The 25341-nt window shown below is 44.1% G+C and overlaps 2 protein-coding genes across 5 annotated transcripts in view; both read right to left on the reverse strand.

Moving 5' to 3' along the window:
- Positions 1 to 25341, reverse strand: part of RADIL (Rap associating with DIL domain) — a 115091-nt gene that overhangs the window by 80327 nt on the left and 9423 nt on the right. The window lies entirely within an intron of this gene.
- MMD2 (monocyte to macrophage differentiation associated 2) overlaps positions 16369 to 25341 on the reverse strand; it is a 52077-nt gene continuing 43104 nt past the window's right edge. For 2 of the 4 annotated variants that reach the window (XM_006143598.3, XM_027769992.1), the window contains exon 7: positions 16369 to 21181. In XM_006143598.3, coding sequence (XP_006143660.1) covers positions 20978 to 21181 — 204 coding nt within the window. In that variant the 3' untranslated portion in view covers positions 16369 to 20977. Of the gene's footprint in view, positions 21182 to 25186; positions 25265 to 25341 lie in introns of those variants that run through there. The other 2 variants (XM_006143599.3, XM_014585962.2) reach the window with 2 other exon arrangements.

A 25341-nucleotide genomic window follows, 5' to 3' on the forward strand; every position in this document is an offset into this window, starting at 1 on the left:
CTGATTCTCTCTCTGTCTTTCTGGAGAGCACATGCGCCCTATAGCAAAAACCTTCAAGAAAGAAAGAAATCCACCAAAAATTTAATGTAGAGCTGCTCTCCTTGACCACCAGAGGGCAGCAAAGTCCTGAGACTTCATGAAGGAAGGACTCACTGGGTCCAAAGGAAAACCATTTGGTTAGGCCAAAGGGACATGGCGCCAGTGGATAGCTCTCCCTTGGCAAAGCCGAAACCACATTAAAGGAAGGGCGAGTGACAGCAGGCAGGTGGACAGGGTTAGATCCTAACCTTTCCTTTGAAGACTGTTACATCTAGTATCACTAAAGAGGGCTAACAAAGCCTGGGTTCCATTCTTGCCGATCTCCATACCTATAAATACTATTGCTTTGGGTTTGGGAGTTCCTTGTAAATTGATCAGCCCAAGACTCGGCAATTATTATCTGTCACCCACATTTCATATGGAGAAACATTCAGTCAACAGCTTAATACTGGTAACTTATCAGATACCAGGTTTACAGAGATGGGCAAGGCAGCCTTAAAGAACTTGCCTTGGGTGAGCAGTGAACACATCACTACAGTACAGTGAGATATAATTGTATGTTTGTCAGTTGATATTAAAATAAAGCTGTGGGCTATGGTGGAATGTGTGTTCCAGAAACTCATGTGTTGAAATATGGTGAGCCATGGCATCAGGTGTTGAGAGGCTGGAGACCTAATCCAAACATGATGCTGAAAGGTAGGGCCTTTGGGAGGCAATTGGGATTGGATGACGTCATTAGGATGGGATCCTGCAGTCCTCTCCACCCCCAATAATTGACCCTGGGTAACTTTATAAGAAAAGTAGACACAGGGGCACACATGCTCTCCTCTTGCTCTGTCTCACCAGGTGATGCCATGCACTGCCTTGGGATTCTGCAAAGGGCCCCTACCAACAAGAAGATCTCACCTGTAGTGGCCCCTTGACCTTGGACCTCCATTGGCCAAAACAAATCCCATGGCTGAGTCCAACATAACTGGCTCAGGATAGCATCCTGTTCCTGTAAATGTAAGTGTCCATATCAAGGATGGAAAGAATGAAGTGTGAACAAATAATACAATCTACCAGGTAGAGCCAAATATTTAGCACCACTTTGTGTGGTTGGCATTATCATACCTGTCCATTTTAGAGATGAGTAAACTTGAGTTTAGGGCAGTTAAGTCCTTGCTAAAAGTCACACATCCGGGAAGTGGCAGAACCAGGCAGGATGCAAATCTCAGACAACAGACAGATCATAGGAGGTCATTGTATTCATTGGAGTCACACTAGCTACAGTGTGCGACTCCCACAATTTCAGGTGGCGTAACATAATACAAGTAGATTCTTCGCTCATGTGACAAGATTCAAAGCATGTGTTCTTGATCACCAGATGGCCATTAATGTGCATATTCAAGGACCTGAGCTCCTTCTTGTGGGGGCCCTGCATTCTTCTAGTGATTAAAAATCCCCTACACTTGGCCAGTGGATAGGGAAAAGAGGAAGAGATTCATATGTAAGAAGTTATAACAAATCACTTACCAGTGATTAAGCCACACTCAACTGCAAGACAGTATGACAAATGTACTGCAAGGTGCCCAGGGAGCATGGGGATTTGATCAGCGGCTAACCAGTCTCTGCTTGCTGGTGGATCATGGCACCATGGCTGCGAGATCACATGCCACATTTGGTAGGAGATTGGTATGATTGTCCATTTGTAAATACCCAAGAGTCAAGTCTATGATAACCCCCACTACTTCCCATCCGTAAACAATGTTCCAAATGGGATATCCCATCTTTTACGTATGGGTATAGGCCACTCCCCTTAGCCATAGTGGTTGGTTAGGAGACAGTGATGTGACTCATGCCAAGCCAATTAGAATCTTCCCTAGTATCTTTTCCATTTTGGAGCCAAAAGCCTAGAAAGAAGCCGTTCCTCTTCAGTCAGGGATCAGAAAAAATATGCCCTCCAAAACTTCAATACCCATATCCCCTGCTAAGTGGAGAAGCTTGTCTGAGAAACTGAAGCTGACACCCAGAGAAATATGAAGAGAAGAAACAGCAAACAACCTTGACAACATTAAAGTTCCTGGTTCCCACTGTCCCCCAGTCATCTCCATCCCTGCCCTTCTGGGCATCATAAGCTAATTAACCTTCTTTTCTTCTTAAGCTGTTGGGTTTCTATCACTTACAATCAAAGTGACATGAGCACAGAGCCATAAAGGAGTTTAGATGTTTACCTTGACAGTAATAGGGAGTCACACAAGCATTTGAAGCACAAGACTGACATGGTCAGGTTTGTGCCATTAGAAGACTGAGAGAGGCCAGGTTGGAAACAGGAGAGGAAATCGGGAGGCCATCAGGGAAGGACGAAGTGGGTGTGGACAAAGATGCATTGGTGATGGGGGACAAATGGGAGTGATATTCAAGAGGCATAATTGACAAGATTTGAAGACACATGGTATGAGTTCAGTTGTGTCCCCTCCCAAAAAAAGATGTCAGAGTCCTAACCCCCAGGACTCAGAATGTGACCATATTTGGGGAAAGTGTCTTTACAGAGGTAGTCAAATCAAAACTAGGTCATTAGGGTCGGCTCTAACCCAAGATGGCTGATGTATTGATCAAAGGGGGAAATTCAGACACAGGCATGCACCCAGGGAGGATGCCATGTGAGGAGGAAGGCAGAGGTTGGGATGATGCTGCCACAAGCCAAGGAACATCAAAGACTGCCAGAAAACCACCACAGCGGTGTGGGGGTTGGGAGTAGGCCTGGAACAGATTCTCATTTACAGCCCCCAGAAGGACCTAACCCGGCTAACACTTTGATCTTGGACTTCTGGTCTCCTGAACTGTGAGACAATACATTTCTACTGTGTAAAGCCACTTAGTTTGTGGCCTTTTTTGTTTGTTTGTTTTTGTCTTGTTTTGTTCTGTTTTGTTTTACTATAGGACTTGAGTGCTTGCTGGAGAGAGACAGAGACAAGATGGGGGGTATTGAGAAATCACCCCCTCCCCGGGGGGAGGGCCATGCTGCAATCCCTTCTCCTCCATTCTCCTCTCAGGATTTTAGGCACATACACATGTGTCTGGTGCGTTTTTCAAACTGAGTCCAGGATTCAAACCAGAGTCAGCTATGTGGGATCCAGCTGCCTTAACCACCATGCCACCAGCTGGCCCTGTAGCACTTTTTTACACCAGCCCCAGAAATCTAATACGTTAGATTAATGGGGAGACAGAGACAGCAAAGGAGAAATTAAAGATGGCCTCCGGATTTCTGGTTTTGGCAATGACCAGATGAAGGGGCAATCATCGTGACAAGGATGCAGAGAAGGGAATTAGGGAATTAGGGATAAAAAGAGATCTTATTTTAGTATCATTCAGTTTCAACTTCAGATAGATAGATGGACAGAGAGATGGATGTAGCGCTCTAGTGGGTATTTGGCTCTATGGATCTTTAGCTCAGCTGAGATGTGTAAGTGGAAAATATCGATTCAAGAGTCAATAGAGTATGGATGGGAAACAATGCTATGGGTGTGGATGTATTTGATTGAAACCAACAAGCACACAAAAAAATAATTTCAATACCATTAAAATGGATTATATCAAATTGTTTTATTCTCGAGTGTTTGGCCTATTCTGAAGATCCTTGAATCACATTACTTAACTGTTGAAAAAATTTACAGGATACGTGGGATGTAAGAAATCATCTGCCCCAGTGGGATTAAATTATTCATGTAGTGAGACCTCTGGAAATTCTAGTGCCCTTGGGGCTGGGGACATGTTGAAAAGTCAATGTATCCATGAAGACATCAGGCTCAATCCCATCAGCCACAAATATGACCATGGGATAGAAATACAATGTAAAATCACAAAGGAGTACATGTGCTATTAAGAAAACACGTTGCTAGGACCAGCTCCATGGCTTGGTGGTTAAGCAACTGGATCTCACATAACCAACTGTGTGGTGCAAGTCCCGGACCTGGTGTCTTGAGAAACATGCTGGGTGTATGTGCATCCTTGAGTGCTCAAAATCCCACAAGAACGGAGAGATGGGGGAGAAGGGACTGCAGCATGACCTTTCCCCAAGGGAGATGCTTTCACTTCTCCTCTGGTCTCTTTCTTTCTGGTGAGCACAAGCACCCTCTAGCAAACAGAAACACACATATTGTTAAACCAAATATGCTTGGTTGGGTCTGATGCATCCATCAATAGTTCTTTTTTTTTTCTTCTTAACTTGTTTCTTGTGTGCATCTATTATAAGGTACCATTGGTTTATGACACATGTATGAAAAAACAATTATGACAGAAAATGTTACATATTAGCTTTTATTTATTTATTTATTTGTTTATTTATTTATTTATTTTGGAGAGGTTTTCGCTGTAGGGTGCATGGGCTCGCCAGACAAGCAGAGAGAGACATAGAAACAGAAAGCGAGAAATCACCCCCCAGGGGGGATGGTCACACCACAATCCCTTCTCCTCCATTCTCCTCTCGGGATCTTGGGCACGCATGCACATGCACCTGGGGTGAGTTTTAAGCCACCGGGTCCGGGACGCGAACCGCGGTCGACTACTTGGGAGTCCAGTGACATAGCCATTACGCTAACTGCTGGTTCCCATATTAACTTTTCTTAAAACTGAGACTTGAAGGGAACAGAAGTTGGCATAATGGCTATGTCACTGGACTCTCATGTACTCGACCACAGTTTGATTCCCCGGACCCGGTGGCTTAAACTCACACCAGGTGCATGTGCATGCATGCTCAAGATCCCGAGAGGAGAATGGAGGAGAAGGGATTACGGCATGATTACGGCATGGCCATCCCCCCGGGGGGGGGATGATTTCTCGCAGTGATAGAAATATCTGTCACAAATAACAGTGATACCTGTCTCTGTGTCTCTCTCTGTCTTTCTGGCAAGCACACATGCCCTATAGCAAAAACCTCTCAAAAACAAAACAAAACAAAAACCCTGAAAAATTAAAGAAAAGTGGCCATTTTTTTAAATTGGAGAAAGAGGATGGTCCAGTAGGAGGTCTTCCTTCTTCCCTTCCTACCACCACCCCCTTCCTTTTTCAATTGCCAGAAGATACACACACGCGTCCAAAAAAGAGAGAGAGAAATAGAAGGGGTAAGCTACCCCCAATGGGGCGTGGTCATGCCACAATCTCTTCTCCTCCATTTTTTCCATCCTTTTGCAATTTTTGAGCACACAGGCACATGTGCCCTGTGTGTTTTTCAAGCTGCCAGGCTGGAATTCAAACCAGGGTTGACCACATGGGATCCATCTCCCTTAACAGCTGGGCTAAAGGGCAGGCCCAAGGCCTTTTCTCTAATACCCGAGAACTACGTGAATTCAGCTTTAATCCGATGTCTAGACTTTAATGATATGGAACTGAAGCCAAAAAGAAATAGACTTGTACAAGATCACAACATTTAATTAACAAATTAAGTCACAAAATACATTAGATTATTTCTCCCTTGTAAAATTACATTTGAAATGATATATAAAATGTCGGTGAGGATATGGAGAAACCAGAACCTTTATGCACTGCTAGTGAGAATATAATACGGTGCAGATATCTTGAACAACCATCTGGCTGCTCCTCAAATGATAAAACAGTTACCACATGATCCAGCGATTCTACTCCTAGATATATTTTCAAGAGAAAGGAAAACAAATTTCTAAATAAAAACTTAAACATCAATATTTACAGCAGCATTATCCATGATATCCAAAAGGTGAAAGACAAATCATAAGTCCATCAACAAATGAATAAACAAAAACGTGGTATATTGATATATAATGGAATATTATTCTGCCATACAAAGTAATGAAATGCTGATACATGATATAACATGGCTGAATCTCCAAAACATTACTACCTGAAATAAGCCAGATACAAAAGAATGAATGTTACATGATTTTGCTTATATTAAATATTTAGAATAGGCGAATTCATAGAAAGTAAGGCCAGAGGTTGCTTAAGGCTGAAAAGAAAGATAAAGGGATAATGAGGTGGTATCTAAGGGGTACGAGGCTTCTTTTGGGGGTTAGTGAAAATGTTCTGAAATAGACTGTGATAGCTACACATATCTGTGAATATATAAAAACCCTTTCTATTATAAATTGTATTATAATTCCCTTTAATAAGGGAATTATATAATATGTGAATTACACTTTTGTTTTTAAAGGAAAAAAGATAGTTTATTAAGTAAAAAAAAAGTACATTCCTGAGCAGTAGGAGCAGGCCTGAGTGGACAGAGAAAGAGTGCTTCAAAAAGCCCTGGCAGTTCCATTCTGCAAGATGTGTAATTTTTAATCTAGGTCACGTCAATTGATTATTGGCTAGGCCTACTAATTGTTCTCATCTCATTGACTCTATCAAATGAGGCTGGGTCCACTGATTTCTCATTGGCTATTTCAAATGCAATTTAGCCCACTGATTTCTCATTGGCTGTATTAAATGTGGTTTAATCAGCTAGACATTCCCCCACTGATCTCCCAGTTACATTTCCTCCAGAAATTTTCTGCCCTGATAGGTTTTTCTATCCAGCCACATGGAAAGATGCTCCAGTCCCCTTACTCACTTCCATTTGCTAGCTTTCTTCAGCCTCATTTTCCCCCTGAGAGGTATAACCCCCATAAATCTTTCTGGGGAGTGTAAGGTGTGGGTGATCTGTCTTCTGTAACTGCTTCATGCTGGAAAGGGGTATTGACCTTAGCTACTGGGGATCATGGAACTCTCGCCCTATCTGATTTAGGTGGGAGAGCAGGGCTGGGGGCAGGTCGTTGAGATAGTACCCAGGTGTGTCATTGGGAGGGCTGTCACTGGTGCTGGACGGCTCACAGTAGGATTCAGTGGAGGTCCCAAGGCATTGATATGTAAATTACATCTTAATAAAAGTGTTTTGTTAAAAGATGTGCAATCTCACCACAAAAAATGGCAAGTATATGAGGCCATGGATGTGCTAATTAGTTGACTAAACTAATTCACATGAATACATATTTCAAAACATTACATTTGCACAATAAATATACTTTTTTATTTTTTAATTAAAACAACCAAAATTAATCTAACAATAACCTGCAAAAAAGTTAGTTAATAAATTAAAATAAAACATCTGACCACAGGGCCAGCAGGTGGCATGGTGATTAAGGTGCTGGACTTCCACATGACCAACCACAGGTTGAGTCCCAGACCTTGTTGCTCTCTTTCTCACTTTCTCTCTCTTTGTCTCTTTCAGGTGAGCACACAGGCCCTAATAATAATAATTAATAAAATTAAATAATTTAAAAACTTTTTTGAAAAGAAAAACAAAACATAAAATAAAAGATTGGGGCCACATGATGGTGCAGTGGAAAACGCAAGCTCTGTGGGGCTAACCCACATGGGAAGGTTCCAGGTTTGTAAATGGAGACCTCCCTGAGTACACCCGGCATGTATGTGCCCATGATCCAGGGCTGAAGCTGGGGATGGACCATGGTGTCAAGACCCTATTTGGGGTGTCTATTTCTCTTTCCGTATCCATTTATCTCTACGTGTCTTCACTCATGGATGAAATAAATAAACTTTTGAAAAACTTGTATATAAAAATAAATGATACACAAGCAGGACAGGTAGGAAATGTTTAACGGTGCTTATTTCTGGGCGATGGACTTCACGGCAGATTGCAGTTTCCTGAGATGCTTGCACCAACACAAGTTCAAGAGAGGGGGTGTCTATACTCCTTCCCCTTGAACTTAGGAAAACCTTATATTGCCTTAACCAATAAAACATGGCAGAAATTGGGCCAGCCAGGTGGCATAGTGGTTAAGGTGGCTGTATGACCAACTACACAGTTTGAGTCCCAGACTCAGCAACTTGAAAGACATGCTGAGCATGTGTGCATGCATGCCTAAAATCCTGAGTAGAGAAGGAATTATGGCGTGCTAGTTCCCCTGGGGGTGCTTTCTCTCTCTCTCTCTCCATACACACACACACACACACACATACACACACATATATATATCAGAAATGACACGTGACTTCCAAGGTTGTCATAAAAGCAATGTCTCCCACATTGCTTTCTTTCTCTTGAGATGCTTGCCTTGAGACTCAGCCATCATATTGTAAAGAATTCCAAGCTACATGGAGAAATCACATGTGAGTCTTTTTATCTTGTTAAATATAAATATATAAATATATAGCCCTATCTGATTTAGGTGGGAGAGCAGGGCTGGGGGCAGGTCGTTGAGATAGTACCCAGGTGTGTCATTGGGAGGGCTGTCACTGGTGCTGGACGGCTCACAGTAGGATTCAGTGGAGGTCCCAAGGCATTGATATGTAAATTACATCTTAATAAAAGTGTTTTGTTAAAAGATGTGCAATCTCACCACAAAAAATGGCAAGTATATGAGGCCATGGATGTGCTAATTAGTTGACTAAACTAATTCACATGAATACATATTTCAAAACATTACATTTGCACAATAAATATACTTTTTTATTTTTTAATTAAAACAACCAAAATTAATCTAACAATAACCTGCAAAAAAGTTAGTTAATAAATTAAAATAAAACATCTGACCACAGGGCCAGCAGGTGGCATGGTGATTAAGGTGCTGGACTTCCACATGACCAACCACAGGTTGAGTCCCAGACCTTGTTGCTCTCTTTCTCACTTTCTCTCTCTTTGTCTCTTTCAGGTGAGCACACAGGCCCTATAACAAACTGTAAAATAATAATAATATAATAATAATAATTAATAAAATTAAATAATTTAAAAACTTTTTTGAAAAGAAAAACAAAACATAAAATAAAAGATTGGGGCCACATGATGGTGCAGTGGAAAACGCAAGCTCTGTGGGGCTAACCCACATGGGAAGGTTCCAGGTTTGTAAATGGAGACCTCCCTGAGTACACCCGGCATGTATGTGCCCATGATCCAGGGCTGAAGCTGGGGATGGACCATGGTGTCAAGACCCTATTTGGGGTGTCTATTTCTCTTTCCGTATCCATTTATCTCTACGTGTCTTCACTCATGGATGAAATAAATAAACTTTTGAAAAACTTGTATATAAAAATAAATGATACACAAGCAGGACAGGTAGGAAATGTTTAACGGTGCTTATTTCTGGGCGATGGACTTCACGGCAGATTGCAGTTTCCTGAGATGCTTGCACCAACACAAGTTCAAGAGAGGGGGTGTCTATACTCCTTCCCCTTGAACTTAGGAAAACCTTATATTGCCTTAACCAATAAAACATGGCAGAAATTGGGCCAGCCAGGTGGCATAGTGGTTAAGGTGGCTGTATGACCAACTACACAGTTTGAGTCCCAGACTCAGCAACTTGAAAGACATGCTGAGCATGTGTGCATGCATGCCTAAAATCCTGAGTAGAGAAGGAATTATGGCGTGCTCATTCCCCTGGGGGTGCTTTCTCTCTCTCTCTCTCCATACACACACACACACACACACATACACACACATATATATATCAGAAATGACACGTGACTTCCAAGGTTGTCATAAAAGCAATGTCTCCCACATTGCTTTCTTTCTCTTGAGATGCTTGCCTTGAGACTCAGCCATCATATTGTAAAGAATTCCAAGCTACATGGAGAAATCACATGTGAGTCTTTTTATCTTGTTAAATATAAATATATAAATATATAAATATATAAATATTATCTTGCATGTCTTTTTATCTTGTTAAAATAAACCTTGTTTTGACTCCCAGGGCCAGCCAGTTCCTAGAGAGAGTAAATGACTGGCCTGTGAGTGCGGCTTTTATAACACACACACCTTCTCTCATGGGCTCTTCCACTCCAGATCAATATTCCCCCACTCTTCTCTCCCAGGGCCAGGAACCAGACAACTAGTGACAGCTCCTGTGCCCCAGAGCCTGCCGAGACTATTCACACCAGGCAGTCCTAAACTTCTGCCCTGCTTACCCTACCTTACCTATCCTTTCTAGGGAAAACCATGATAAAGGCTCTTATCCACCTTTTCCCCTCACTCTTCTACTTCCTGACCAACCCTGGTGCTTCCCCATGTGCCTCCTACTGAGTGATGTGCCCCCTGCTCTTGGGATCTGTGAGTAACAAACTGTGCTTTCAATGGCACCCACCCCCTGGTCTGTCGGCCTCACCATACCTGAATAATAATAAAACCTGCATTTTATTTTTATGTTTTATTTTATTTTGTTTTATTTTATTTTATTTTTTGCTAGATGGTACATGTACTTGCTGGACAAAGAAAGAAAGGGTAAGAAAGAACTTTCGCATGGGAGAATGGTCACACTGCAATCCCTTCTCCTCCTTTCTCCCTCCCCTAGGGACTCTGGAAAAGCACACATGTGTTTGGTGTGTTTCTTAAGCAACTAGGTCCAGGACTCAAACCATACAACTAGCCATGTGAGATCTAGCACTGGCTGCCCCCCAAAACCTGCATTTTAAAGCAGGGTGTTTGGACAAGCTCCCCAGTCAGGCTCCTAGCCACCTGGCAACACCAACCACCAGATGTGTGAGTGAACATGGCTTCAGGTGTTTCCAGCCTCCAGCCACCACTTCCTCCAAGCTGAGGCCCCGAGTTTGAATTCCTAACCCATAGAAACAATGAAAAACATGGATGATTATGGTTGCTTCAAGTCACTGTATTTTCAAATAATTTGTTTTACAGCAATGGATACATGAATACAGGGATTTAAATTTACCTTATAATTGTCTAAGTTTTCTACAACAAAGAGATTGCTTTAAAAAGAATTGACAAACACTGTTTTTAAAAAAGACAATTTGGCAAGAGAGAGGAATCTTGAATTTTTCTTTATTCAAATTCTTTCTAGTCCATTGGAAACAGTCATGTTCACAGTGGGAATTATTCTTCTTAATACAAATGTTTATCAAATACTGTGTTAATACAAAATAGCAATTTCACAAACACAGAAAGAGTCCAATACCAGCAGGTCATTCATATAAAAGCGTGCCACAAACACCATTCTCAAACATTGAAGACATTGAAGGTCTATAAAAGTGAGTACAAAAGACAATCAGAGAGCTCCTGCTTCCCCCAAAAAGAAAGGCCTTAAAAACAACAGGGCCCACACCTGCACTAAAGTTGAAAAACTCCTGGCAGGACCTGGTAATGTAAACAGGACTGGTGGGCAGTTCATTCAGCAGAAAGTCAGAGCCTGGAATTTGAAATTGCTTGTGGAGGCAGGATAGTCCTTCCAAAATGGGGTCCACTCCTTTCTCCCATCTGCCTGTCCAACTGCCTAAACTAACTGAACAAATGCAGGCACACATTCAGGCACACTGCCATCGCAGTCTCTATGTCCACCCAGTCCCAAGGCCTCCTGGAGCGTAAGAGCATACAATTTGGTCCTGTATTCCTCACAGTGGGGTCAGGGTTTGGTAACAAGCTTCTTGGAAACCCCTTATTTCTTTCTCCTTACCCGTTCCATATAGTCTTGGTGCATGCAGGTTCCCAAAGTATGGCACCATGATGACCCCTGCCAATCCTGGCAAATAGACACTAGGAACCTGTTACCAATAACCATAGCTTTTGAGGAGCATACTACCAAGAGCAATTTCCAGGACTTGGGGTTCAGCCTCATTTGTGGGTCATAAAATCAATAGGTTGTATCACACTAAAAATTACATAGACAGGATAAGATAGGATAGGGTAGGATAGGATAAGATAAGATACAATAAGATAGGATAGAGAAGAATAGGATAGAATAGGATAGGGTAGAGTAGGGTAGAATAGAATAAGATAGGGTAGGGCAGGCAGGATAAGGAAGAATAGGACAAGATTGGATGGTGCTGTGGTCTGAATGTTTGTGTTCCCTCAAATTCTAGGTTGAAACACTAACCCCCAACAGATGGTATTAGGAGGTGGGTCCTTTGGCGGTGATGAGATCTTGGGGAAGAGCATTAATTAATAGGATTAGTGCCCTCGTAAATTAATTCAGAGAGAGCTCCTTTCCCTCTTCCACCATGCAAGGTTACAGTGAGAAGAAACCTTTATCAACCAGGAAGCAGGCCCTCACCAGAAACCAAATCTGTTGGCGTCTTGACCTTGGACTTCCCAGCCTCCAAAACTGTGAGAAATAAATTTCTGTTGTTGGTAAACCACTTAGACTATAGTATGTTTGTTATAGCAGCTTGAATACACTACGACTATGAGAAGATAAAAGAGGATAGACCCATAATCTTTTTTAAAAATATGTTAAATAAGGTATTTAAATGCCCCTTTATCTGTAGGTACTGGTAGGGAATGCTGTCTGCATGATATGAACACTACAAGAGATAGGTCTGCAGCCTTCTCACTGCTCAGTCAATCCCTGACGAAAGGCTTCTGCAGAGCTCAGGCTCTAGGACTTCCATGCCCCATGAGAGGCACTGGACACTATATCCTTCCCCACTAGAGTGAGTTCTAGACTTTGCCAATTCCTTGGGGTGGCCTAACTGAAGGTAGAAGCAAGGAACAGTAGCATTTGCACCTTCAGACCTCTCAAGCCTCAGGCACATTGACCTAATCAGGAATCCAGTCCAGGAGATGGAGCTGCTAGGAGGATATTAGGGAGATGGCCTTTACCTGCTGTTCCAGATCTCAGTTTCCAAGGAGCAAAACAGTCTGATGCTATAGAAAGAGGAGGGATGTGATATCCAAGGACCATGAGCTGGATCATCCACAGCAGCTGGATGATCTTGAATGACTCATTTAATCTCTCTGAACATCTTCAGTTTCTCCATGTAATATGGAAACAGTAATCTCATCTGGCCAGGTTTTGGGGAGAAATAGGTGGGAACATGGGTATAAATATGTACATGATCATGACTGTATACATTACCTGTTAAACCGAGAAAAGGGGAATGGAATGCAGAAAAGTGGTGTACTGGTAAACCAGCTCTCCTGAAAGAGGAAGCTCTGATTTATAGCATCTGCCAATTTCCATGGTGTAAACACCCCCACCTTGGCCAATTTCATGCTCCCAGTGGTTTGTTGACTTGCAAAGTTCCTGAATATCTTACTTCCAGCCTCCTGGATGTCATCAACATGTAAAGCACATGAGCACCCCCATCTACTCCTCATTTCCCACTAGCACAGGAGCAGCATCAGACAGGGACGTCCTCATTATTACCCGAGGCCCTTATGACTGTCTCCAGGAGCCTTCTCTCATAACCCACACCTGTTCTGCTTCCAACCAGATTACCCAGAGAACATGGAGACAGCTGCAGTTTCCTTCTCCCCTCTACATCTCACTCCTCATGTTGGAGATGACTGTTCTAGATGTTCCAGATAAACCAGCTCTTTGGCAGGAGGTCCTTGGATACCCAGACTCTCCCAGGGATGGGGACAGTGGCCAATGGGGGGGGGGAAGTCCAGTGACAACAGGCACAATTGCAGCCATGGCTGAATGGCACAGACAACATGAAGGAAGTTTTACTAAATTTCATAACGGAACAGTAAGACCTTAAGTAGGGGGAAAGGGCTTTAAAAGACCCTCATCACAGATTTTATACATGTCCATACATACACACTCATATACATCCTGAACTATAAAAGTGGTCAAATTATGGTATATCCACTCAGTGGAGACTTTTAAACTAATATTTACAAAATATTTGAAATACATGGAAAAATACTTAGAAATAGGATATAAAGGGGACCAACAGATGGCATAATGGTTATGTTGCTGGACTCCCACATAGCTGACTGCATTTCAAGCCCCAGACCCAGTAGCTTAAACTCATGCCAGGTGCATGTGCACGTGTGCCCAAAATCTCAAGAGGAGAATGGAGAAGGGACTGTGGCATGGTCATCCCCCCTAGGGAGTCATTTCTCACTATCTGTCTCTCTGGCAAGCACACACACCCTATAGAACAAATCTCTCAAAAAAAAAAAAAAAAAGGGAAAGAAATAAATAGGATGTAAAAATGTATTCAGTGACCAGCAAATGAAATAATGGTTATGTTGCTGGACTCCCACATAGTCAACTGTGGCTCAAGTCCCAGACTTGGCAACTTAAAACTCAGGCCAGGTGAGTGTATGTGTGTGCCCAAAATCCCTAGAGGAGACTGGAGAAGGGATTGCAGCATGGCCGCCCCCCCAGGGGGTGATTTCTCATTTTCTGTCTCTGTTTTTCTTTGTCTTTCCAGTGAGCACATGCACCCTATGGCAAAAAAATCTCTTAAAAAAATAAATAAAATAAGTATTCAACCAGAGAAAAAAAAATCTGAGTAAAACATTACATATGGAGCAGGGAAAAAGCATACACACACACACACACACACACACACACACACACACAAATAAAAACAAACAAACAAAAAACACTAAAAGGTGAAGAATAGTTATGTAGGGTGGGGAGACTCCAGGTGTTATAATTTATATCCTTTTTATATTTTGTGAAAATTTTATAAACATGCTATTTTAATGTACATTATTTCATTTTTATGAAAAAAGGTTTTAAGAAAACTAGCTTCCTTCCCAGTCACTTGTATATAAACTCCCTCAAGCTAGAGATAAGAGTTGATGAGACCCAGAGTCTGTGCCTATCGGCCACCTTGACACCTACCACTGTACAGAACCATTCATACTTTGTCCATGTCGCCCCAGGCCCTGCCTTATTCATCCTGCAGTTCCAGGGTTGCACACAGTTGACCACTGTGCTTCCATACTGCAGACCCACCCAAGATAGTCAGAGTTTCCCACAAACTTGAACTGGGAAAACTAACACAGGACCTTCCTACTAGGGCTCTGATTTGTCTTTGGATGATCAAGACCACCAAGATTAAAGGCCAGCAAAGCGTCCTTGTAGACTGTGGTTGTGACTTTGCCTCTTTCCTACCCTGAATGCAATGGGGCCAGCACTACACAAGGTTTCCTGGAAAAGCCTTCTCAACCAAAGAGGAGGAGGAAGTGAAGAGGGCACTTGGCCAAGACCAAATTTGTACTGAGCACCTGTTAGGTGGGGCTCGAAGATCGTCAGTGGTCGGCACAGACACAGTACCTGCCCTCAAACATCCGGAGGGTCTCCCCTCCCATTGCTCACACCCCTCTTGCCTCCCTGCCCTGCCTGTGTCTCCAGCTCTGTCTAAAATGAGCTAAAATGGCTAAAATGGTGGTAGTCTTGGCCTATGAAAATTGTCACTGATAGGGCAGGCTCAGTATTGCAGTGGTTAGCCACTGTGCAGTGGGAGCCAGATCCCACATGGCCAGCTACAGTTCAAATCCCAACCCAGCAGCTTGAAAAACATGCCATGTGGCTACGTGCATGCCGCAAATCTTGATGGGATGGAGAAATGAAAGAAAAAGGATTGTGGTGTGACCACGTTCAGTTGAGCGAGATGGTACATCTTTATTCTCTCTCTCTCCCTTTCTTTCTTTCTAGCAGGCACACATAACCTCAGGCAATTAAAAATATTTTAAATTGTTAACTGATGGAGCGTTATCAGCTATAAAATGAAGGAAAAACTCTAGATCAATGGATCTCAACAGTGTTTGGTCTGGGCACCTTGGGGATCCCAAACAACCCTTGTTGGAGACACAAAGCCTAACTGTATTCATAACAATACTGTGATATTATTTGTACTTTCCCTCTCATTCTTTCACGCATGTATAGCAATGCTTTCCAGAAGCAACCTGCCATGCGATGTCCCAACAGATTGATGCAAGCAGATAGGAAAACCCAGCTGTCTCCTGTAAGCCAGGCATTCAGAGATTTGCAAAAATGTAAACCAGAGCCAGCATGTGTGGTGGTTAAGGCACTGGATTCCACATGGCTAACTTTGTGGTTCGAGTCCCGGACTCAATCTTGAAAAACACACAGTGTGTGTATGCGTGTGTGCCCAAAATCATTCTGAGAGGAGAATGAAGGAGAAGGGATTGCAATGTGGCCATTCCCCTGGAAGGTGATTTCTCACTTTCCCTCTCTCTCTCTCTGTCTCTCTCTTGCGAGCACAGGCACCCTAAAGCAAAAAAAATTTTAAATGAAAAAAAAGGGAACCAACAGATATGGCTTATTAACTGTTGATGATGACATGTATAGTATTCTCAACTGGATTGGTCTGAGAAGTATTTCATGATGGGCAAAGTATTTTTACAAGCAAAATGACAAATAGCGATTGACTGTTTTAAAAAATAATTATAATAATAAAAATAATGATTGGGGAAAACATAGAAAAGATATTGAATGTTGAAGTGGGGAGAGTAATGTCTCTGTACTGACTGACATGCATGGCATTCCCTTTTGGAAAAGCAATGTAATACACTGTAAAGTTATATGCAATCCAATGTAATATAAAGAAGATTATGATGATAATAAAACATAAAAAAAAAACCACTATACCAAAAAAAAATGTTAAATTTACTTCTTTCAGAAAAGTATATAGTTATTTTTAGTAGTAAATTATGTGTTCTTATGCTAACATGTAGTGAGTTTATTTTTCAATGAATTAAGAGTTATTTAAAAATATCCTCCATTTTAATTTCCAGTAGAATGAGGGTTAATTGATGTAGCTCACCTATATTCTTTGATGTCTTCCGTAATTCTTAAGAGTACACAGAGTAAGTAAAACCAAAAATCCAGACTCCTAAATTGAAGTTTCCAAGTTCTCAGTGACAGGCTTAGCCCTGCACTGCCCCCCATCAGGGCTGGACTTGTTCTCACCATTTCACACTCCTGGCTGTCCCGGCCAGCCCTCGTGGGGGCACAGATGGGAAACGGCAGGGCAGTGGCTAGCTGAACCCACTCAGACGGGCTTGCAAGGGCCAGTCATGAACAGATTCCCAGCTCCATCCTCAGTGATGCCACTTTGGTAGTCCAAGATCAGCCGTGGTGAGAGCCATGCACACCATGAAAACTGGCGGTTTGTACACACCAGGGTTTCTTTTGATTACTTAGTTTCATTTAGCTTAGCCTTCCTCCCTAGGGGACAGACTTGGGGCAGTGAGTTTCCTCGGAGGCAGCAAGGTCTGGCCAAGAGCTGGACACCTGGGACCCTCATCCTGGCTTCAAAGCTTTGTTCTGCCAGTCAGAAGCTGAGTGCCCTGGGAAAGGCTTTGGAAGACCTGCTCATAATCCTTACCCTGCAGAGGGAGGCTGTCAATCAACAGAGAGAGCATCTATGAAACATGAGCACAAGGAGGGACCGGTACCCAAGAGAAACTCCAGGCAGGTCAGCTCTGCCTCCCACAGCTTCCAGCTCCTTTCCACGCCCCTGCTGTGTCGCACACGTGTGATGTCAGGCCAGTCTCTGGGAGTGGCTGTTGGGATGTCCCCTGACGTTTTGCATCTCACAGACGCAGCCCACAGAACTGGCATTTCAGCATCTGCTTACGTGGTACATGGCGGCAAGGTCGGCAAGTGCCCCTCTCCCAGCCCCTCAAGTTCTAACCACCCTCCCTGAGCCTCTGCGGTGCACGAAGCCAGCAAGGGCACCATGAGCAGCCTGAGCCAGGAGCAGGGCTCAGGCTCAGCTGTAAGAACCCATTCTGCAATGTTCGTAGATTGATATGGTAAAGAGTTTGGTGAGTTAACCACCCAGAAAACCCAGGAGTGCAACAGGTCTCTGCACGCTTTCAGTACTCTCTAAATAGTCCTACTGTGCAAGGTGCCTACTCACAACCAAGGTGACTTCAGATCTTTGGACCCTAGTCCTCTGCAACTCCCATCTCTGCATCCCCCATCCCTCCCACCATGTTTTCCCTTCCACTCCTGCCCAGCTGGAGAGGAGGCTCAGCACTGCTCACACTAGACCTTCGACTTCCAGTTAGTGAGAAAGGCAGCTCTGGTCTGTGACATTGACTCAAATCCTTCCCTGGCTAGGAAGATCTCAGCCCTGGGGATAGCCCAGCCATGCTCAGCTCAGGACCTTACAAGGAAGTTGGCCCAGCAAGCACAGGAGGGCCCCCTGCTCGCTACTTCCTGCTGCCTTCATTCCCTAACTTCCCTCATGGCTTCATCACTCACCCCACCCTGGCAGTGCTCACTGGACTCAGAAGCAGCTGATGAAGTGCCCAGAATGTGAAACAGGCAGGTCTGCTTCCAGCTGCTGCCTTGGCTCCTTGGGCATGACAGCAGCTCTGCTGGGTCACCCTAAGACGAGGTGGTCCCAAGGCAGGAGATGTGTGACTGTCTAGCATTGCCCTCTACACCACATGCTCAGTGCACAGCCCAGAATGTGCCTAGGACTGAGCCCTAACCACCAGGAGGAACTTTCTGTCCTTTCCTGCACAGTTGATGATGCATTTAGAGGATATCCAAGGTCGAGGCCCAGATAAAATGGAGCATTGGGAAACTGACTTCCAGAATGTTGATGAGAAAGAGAAAGAGTTTATGGTGAGCGTGTCCTGAATCGGCGCTAGGGAAGGAAACATCACCAAGCCCCTTCAGAATGCCCTCCAGTGTTCTCACTAGCTTGTTCATCTCTGGAAATTCCACCCTCAGTGATTCATTCTTTTAGTTGACAACCCTGAAAAAAATGTCATCTTTATTCTCAGTTCCAAGTAGACAGCTAGCAGAACTAATTAGGATACACGGCTGGGGTCATACATTCATTATCCTACTGCATTATTCAAGCAGCCCTGGAAGTGCTACCTTGCCATACCCATCTCGCTGCTGACGACAATGAGGTTCGGAGAGGTTAGAGAATTGGTCCAAGCTCTCACAAATGCAGAATGCAGAATTTGATCTCAAATCTAGAAGACACAGTTCCTCCCTTCATGAGCTCCTGGATTTGAGGAGAAGGGGTCAAGTACCTGAGTGATGAAGGACAGGGCTCTGAGTTGTGGTGCAATGAACTCTGGGGATGATGGGAAGGAGAGGGGGAGCCCCTGAGTCAGACAAAGGCTGGAAGTTTCTTGGTGCTGATGCTTGGCCTAGGCTTTGAAGGATGAGCAGGAGTTGGGTGGATGAGAAAGTAAACAGAGTTCCCACCAGAGGAACTGGCACCTCCAAGTGTGCAGGGGCATGAAGGAGAAGGCCATCTTTGGGGAAACACAAGGTCAAATGCACAAGAGGAGATGCAGGCTGCAGATGACAGGAGCTCAGAGGGGCCAAGGCCCCACTAAAGAAGTCCCAAGTCAGTGTCCCAAGCACCAACTCCGAAAACTGGCTTTGGTCTATCAGCACCCTAGTGATGGGGTTTTTATCGCGGCTTGGCATGGTGCCATGCTTTGGGAGGTTTCCTAATCGGCACCCCAGAACCCACTTGACCCTTTCCCCAGCCTTGGGTAGGGACAGGTCAAGTGTCAGTGTCCCTGCCCCAGCCAGGAGCCAGCCTCTCCTAGCCTGCCCTCCCCTCCAAGCCTTCCCCTCCTCTCTGACCTCTACCCCTGACCCCAGCTGGTAGGAAATACTCAATGAGCTCCACAGGGCAGGCATATGAGACAGCTTCCAGGGGTTGCAGTGTCTGTGCAGACTCTCCCCAGACACACACACACACACACACACACACACACACACACACAGGCAAAGGGCCAGTACCTTCAAAGCATTTCCCAGCCCTGAAGTCATCTGTCTGAGGACTCTGTAAAGATAGTGTCACACTGGCTGGGACACGTGGGATTCCAGATGCAGAGCGCTGAAATACCCTGGAATGTGCTAGAGCTAAGCATAAGGCATCCTGTTTCCGCCCACCCTTGCCCAGTCCACCGGGGTTGGGTGATGTAGAATAAGGACCCCCCTGACTTGGGACAGGCTCTATCCAGAGATTCTGAGATTCTGTTTCAGATCCTGGAGACAAGTCTGCCACTCTCTCCCCAGTATATATCCAGGGAGCATTTTACAGAGAGGCTGACCCCAGCCTGAGGGGGTTGTGGGGACAGGCTGCTGGGAGCCTTGTGGTTGAGCTCCTGAATACAGAGAGGTTGAGGGTGTCCTGGACACTTTGCCCAGATCCACGCACATCCAAATGAGGCTGAGGCCTTCCCCTAGGGCTCAGCCGAGCAGCCTCTAAGAGCTGCCGATTGGCACCAAGAAAGAGTCTAAATGTTGGCATCACAAACCCACAAAATAAAGCAAACAAGTAAGTTCCCAGAAACGTGCTTCCTCCCTCTCTTCAATGAATGGCTCTCATAGTTTCTCTGGCTTTTTCCAAAGGAGAAGAAATGGCCAATTAACGGCTTCGCCATCCCCAGGTACTCACTCTCTGAACTGAGAACCAATCACCATGGAGCTAACCATCAGGGGATGCTTGGGGTGTTTACTTCAGTCTCTCTTTTCTGCTCCAAACTGCCCACTTCAGGAGCTTCCTCAAAAGGGAAAATGGGGAGCGCATAGAGGGGTCAAGAGATAAGGATACTTCCCCACTTGGAGACTTTTCGGAGCTCTGGCCAGGATCTCATGTCAGAAACACCAAGCAGGAAAGGCAAAGAGATTCCATCAAGAGTGTCAAATTGATTGGGTGGCTTCTCAGGGCACTGTGTTGAAAAGAATTATGATACCAACATGCTGCAACTGATTGGTCGTGTCTGCCGCGGTCATGGAGATTCACCATCCCTCATCTATAAGTTGGGGGACTTGCCCTAAACAGGAGACAATTCCCCAGCTGGGTCTTTGGTAGCAAAGAGGAAGACTCCGGCCACATGGTATAAATAAACCACCAGACTCCTCACCAGATTTCTCAGGACCTTAAGAAGCATGTACTGGCCCATCATTCCCCATCTGACAAGACAATATCTGCTCCCTTTTCTAATGATGTTAAATTAAATGTTGTATTAGGAAACACTTGCCTAAAATAGAGACACATTACAGGGTTAAGTTCTCCTCTGTAAAAATGAGTAAATGTTTTCTTGCTTGCTGGGGATTCAAAGGACAGTCCGGCTGTCACCAGAAGTAACATCAGACCCATAAAAAATGTTCCCTGTGGAAGGGCAAACAGGCTTCAGCACTGTACTCTGGGCTAAAGTTCACAGAAACACTTCCCATGATGCTGTGCTCCAAAATCCCAAATGATTCATGGCGTTTGGGCCACCTCATTTGGACACCTTGGTTTGCAGGGTGCTGGGTAGATAGAGGTACCTCCAGATGGCATAGTAGTGGGTACCAGCACCAAATGCCACAAAGAGATGCCAGATGGCATGGGCAAAGGGGATCCTCCCGTCACTCTTGAAGAACACCATGCCCAAGCAGTAGAAGACCCCTCCGGTCATCAGCTCCCAGATGCCCTCAGTGTTGGGCTGTCAGCAAGGACAAGGGTGAAGCACAGGTCAGAAAAGCAGCCAACAAGATCAGTAGGACAAGACATAGCCATCCCCCACCACCTGAAAACAAAGATGGTGAGCTAACCCAGAGTCTCTGGGGCTGGGGGAGTCGATATCATGAGATCATTGGTTCTCTCCCAATTAATTCTCAAATGTAATGTGTTTCTATCAAAATCTCAAAGAATAGTTTTGTTGCTTTTTATCTTTTTTAAAACAAGATAGTATCAGGTTGGCGAGAAAGTCATGATATATTTTTCTGTTTTTCCACGCAAAAATGCATTATGACTTTCCCGACAACCCAGTACATCTGGTTGGCCCTGGCCTAGTGGTTCAGATGAACTAAATCCCACATGGCTGACCGCTGTTTGAATCCATCCCTAGAGACTTGGAAAACACACTAGGCACATACGCGTGCATGCCAAAATCCCAACAGGGTGAAGAGATGGAGGAGAAGGGATTATAGCAGTGTGACCATGCTCCATTGGGGAGATGCTGTTTCTCTCCCTCTTTCTCTCTCTCTGGTGAGTACATACACCTCCTAGCAAATTGAAAAAAAAATACAGCTTAATATAGATGCAAAAATTATATTCACACAAAAAAGGGAGAGCAAGGACTTGAAAAAATATGTGTACATCCCTGCTCATAGCAGCATTATTCATAATAACCAAAATGTAGAAACAGCCCATTGATGGATAAAGAAACAAAATGTGCTTTACTCATGCAATGGTGGCACGGTGGCAACGCAACTGGACCCACATGGAAAAAGTCCTGGTTCCCAGGACCTCCCTGAGTATGGCAGGTGCATGCATGCCCATGATCCAGGCCAGCTAAGCTACAGATGGATTGTAGTGTGTGGGCCCTATTAGGACTCTCTCTCTCTCTCTGTCTCTTTCTCTCAAGAAATGAATAGGGATATGAAAAAAAAAAAAAAGGAAGGAAGGAAGGAAAGAAATCCTGACACATGCTACAATACAAGTGATCCTTGAGGGCATTATACTAAATGAAATCAGCCAGTCATGAAAAAACAAACACTACATGATTCCACTTATACAAGGAGTCTGGAGTAGAATGGTGGGTGCCAGGACTGGGAGTTAGTGTTAATGGGTGCAGAGTTTCAGTTTGGGAAGATGACAAAGTTTTAGAGATGGACAACAGTGATGGGTACACAACAGAATGTACTTAAAGCCCCTTAACTGCACACTTAAAAATGGTTAAGAGGGGCGCTCAGGGGTGGTCTCTGTGAAGCAAGGCTAGGTGGGGCAGGGTGCCCTAGTACAAAGGGTGGCGGCAGTAGCTGTGCAGTCTACAGCATGGCATAGCCGGCCACCCAGGAGCGAGTGGCGGGTACTACCCAGACAGGTAGGGAGGGAATCCTGGAGGGCCTTCATTTCCTGGACAAACTCAGGATCCGCTGTATGGTTCCTTCACTGCTGTAGTGGGACAAGATCAGCAAATCGATGCTGATGAATTGCAGAGATGTCTGACCCAGCCGGGCATTGCCAGAGGATACAAAATTGGTTAAGAGGGTAAATCTTACAGTATGTGTATTTTACCACAATTAAAAAAAAGGGAATATATATGTCTGTAGGAAAAAAAAAGTTAGAGAAAATAAACGAACAAAAACAGTAAGAAAAAAAGTAGTAGTCCTAGTTCAACAGAAGATAATTATTAACATGGGTTGTTTCTAGTGAAAAGACTCCAGTAGGGTAGGAGATAGGGCAGTAAGAAGAGCCTGCCAAGGGGCCAGTAGGTGGCATGGTGGTTAAGGAGCTGGATCCCACATGGCTGAGTCTGCAATTCAAGTCCCAGACCCAGTGGCCTGAAAAACACACACTTGGTGTGTGCATGTGCATGCATGCTCAAAATCCCAAGATAAAATGGAGAAGGGGTTACAGTGTGGCCATTGCCCCTGTGGGGAGCAATTTCTCACTTTCCCTCTCTTTCTGTCTCCCTTTGGCAAAAAAAAAAAAAGAGAGAGAGAGAGAAAGAAAAAACAAACGACAACAACTAAAAAAAGAAATAGAAAAAGAAAAGAAAGAAAGAGCCTACCAAGCTCTCATCTCAATTCTCCAGGCCCACTTTCTTCAGTAACCACCATTAACAGTCCTTTGCGGGACCAGCAGTTAGCGTAATGGCTACGTCTCTGGACTCCCACATAGTCGACCACAGTTCACGTCCTGGACCCGGTGGCTTAAAACTCAACGCCGGGCGCGTGTGTGTGCATGCACAGGATCCCAAGAGGAGAATGGAGGAGAAGGGATTGCAGCGTGGTCATCCCCCCTGGGGGGTGATTTCTTGCTTTCTGTCTCTCTGTCTCTGTCTGTCTGGCGAGCACACGCGCCCTATAGCGAAAACCTCTCTAAAAACAAACAAACAAACAAACAAAAAAAACAGTCCTTTGCAGTATCATTCCTGTCTTCTATACACTTACAATATTTAATATACAGGGCCAACAGGTAGCATATTAGTTAGGGTGCTGGACTCCCACATGGCCAACCACAGTTCAAGTCCTGGACCCAGTGGCTTGAAACTCACCCTGGGCATTCGTGCATGACTGCCTGCGTGCATGCATGCCCAAAATCCCAAGAGGAGAATGGAAAAGGGATTGCGGTGTGGCCATCCCCCTGGGGTGGGGGTGGGGGTGATTTCTCACTTTCTGTCTATCTCTCTGGTGAATGCATATGCCCTATACCAAAAATCTCTCTCTACAAAAATTTAATATACATTTTATATATATGTCTCTACATACCAGAACTCATAATTTTCAGATTAATAGGCTCATACCAACCCCACATTCTGTAGCTTGGTTTTCCACTAAGTCTCTTGGAGAGCAACCTACATGTCTACACATAGATCCTCCTCAGCCTTCCTAACAGCTCCAGAGGATTGCATCATACATATGTGCACAACGAGTACTCACTCTGTCTTCAAGAGTACGATAACTGAGTATCAATTACACAATATGAATAATGCCTGGCACTTCCTAGCACTTAGACAAGGCACCGGCATGGTCTCCGTCTGTGTGTTATCTGAGTCATCCTCACAACAACCTTGAGAGGCTGATCTCACTCTTTATGGCAGTCTCCAATGTTCACGAGATTGGAGAAAAGCATGCTGCAGAATGCTCTGCAGAGTATGACCTCATTTTCATAAAAGGTAAATAAACAAGTCAGTATTTGTCTGGTTATCCACATACACTTGCATATCAATTTTTAAAATGGAAAAGATGTACAGCAAATTGTTAACGGTGGATGCAATGGGCACCTCGTACTGGGGAGGAGATGGAAGGGTAACATTTGCCCATGGGACTTGTTTTTGGCAGTGAAAATATAATTAAGTACCCATTTACTATGTAAGTATATGTGTGTGTATGTGTGTGTGTGTGTGTGTGTGTACTTAAACGTGTAATAGCATAATTTAATGGTTATTCTGTAATTGAATAGATGAAACTTCATATATATTTAAATGAAGTTGAGGGACAAAAAAGGCAAAAATAAGTACAAATCATAGGGATGTTTAAACAAGAAGAACAACGTGGCAAGGCTTCACTGCCAAGTATTAAAATGCAATTAAGGGACCAGCAGTTGGAGTAATGGCTATGTTGATGAACTCCCATGTAATCAACAGTGGTTCGAGTCCCAGACCTGGTGGCTTAAACTCACGCCGGGCGCATGTGCAAGCGTGCCCAGGATCCTGAGAGGAGAATGGAGGAGAAGGGATTGCAGCGTGGCCATCCTTCCTCAGGGGTGATTTCTCACTTTCTGTCTCTCTGTCTCTCTCTGTCTTTCTGGCGAGCACGCGCACCCTATAGTAAAAACCTCTTTTAAAAAATGCAATTAAAACTACAATAGGTAAAACAGTTTGGTACTCATATATGAGCAGACAGGCCAATTGATGAGAATGAAAATCTCAAAACAGACTCCATATGCCTGTCCTAAGTGACTTTAACATATGATGAAAGGAATATTTCAAAATAAATGCTGGGATAAATTACACAATTGGCTAATGGTCTGGGGAGGGATCACCATATACAAAGGAAATTACAGCAGGCGTGAAGAACTAAAAAGTAAAATGTAAACAATAAAAGAAATAGGAGAAAATACAGGTAAGTGTTTATACAAACTTGGAGAGGAAAG

Source organism: Tupaia chinensis, unplaced genomic scaffold (assembly GCF_000334495.1).
Source record: "Tupaia chinensis unplaced genomic scaffold, TupChi_1.0 Scaffold000101_1, whole genome shotgun sequence".
In the NCBI taxonomy this organism is placed as follows: Eukaryota; Metazoa; Chordata; class Mammalia; order Scandentia; family Tupaiidae; genus Tupaia; species Tupaia belangeri.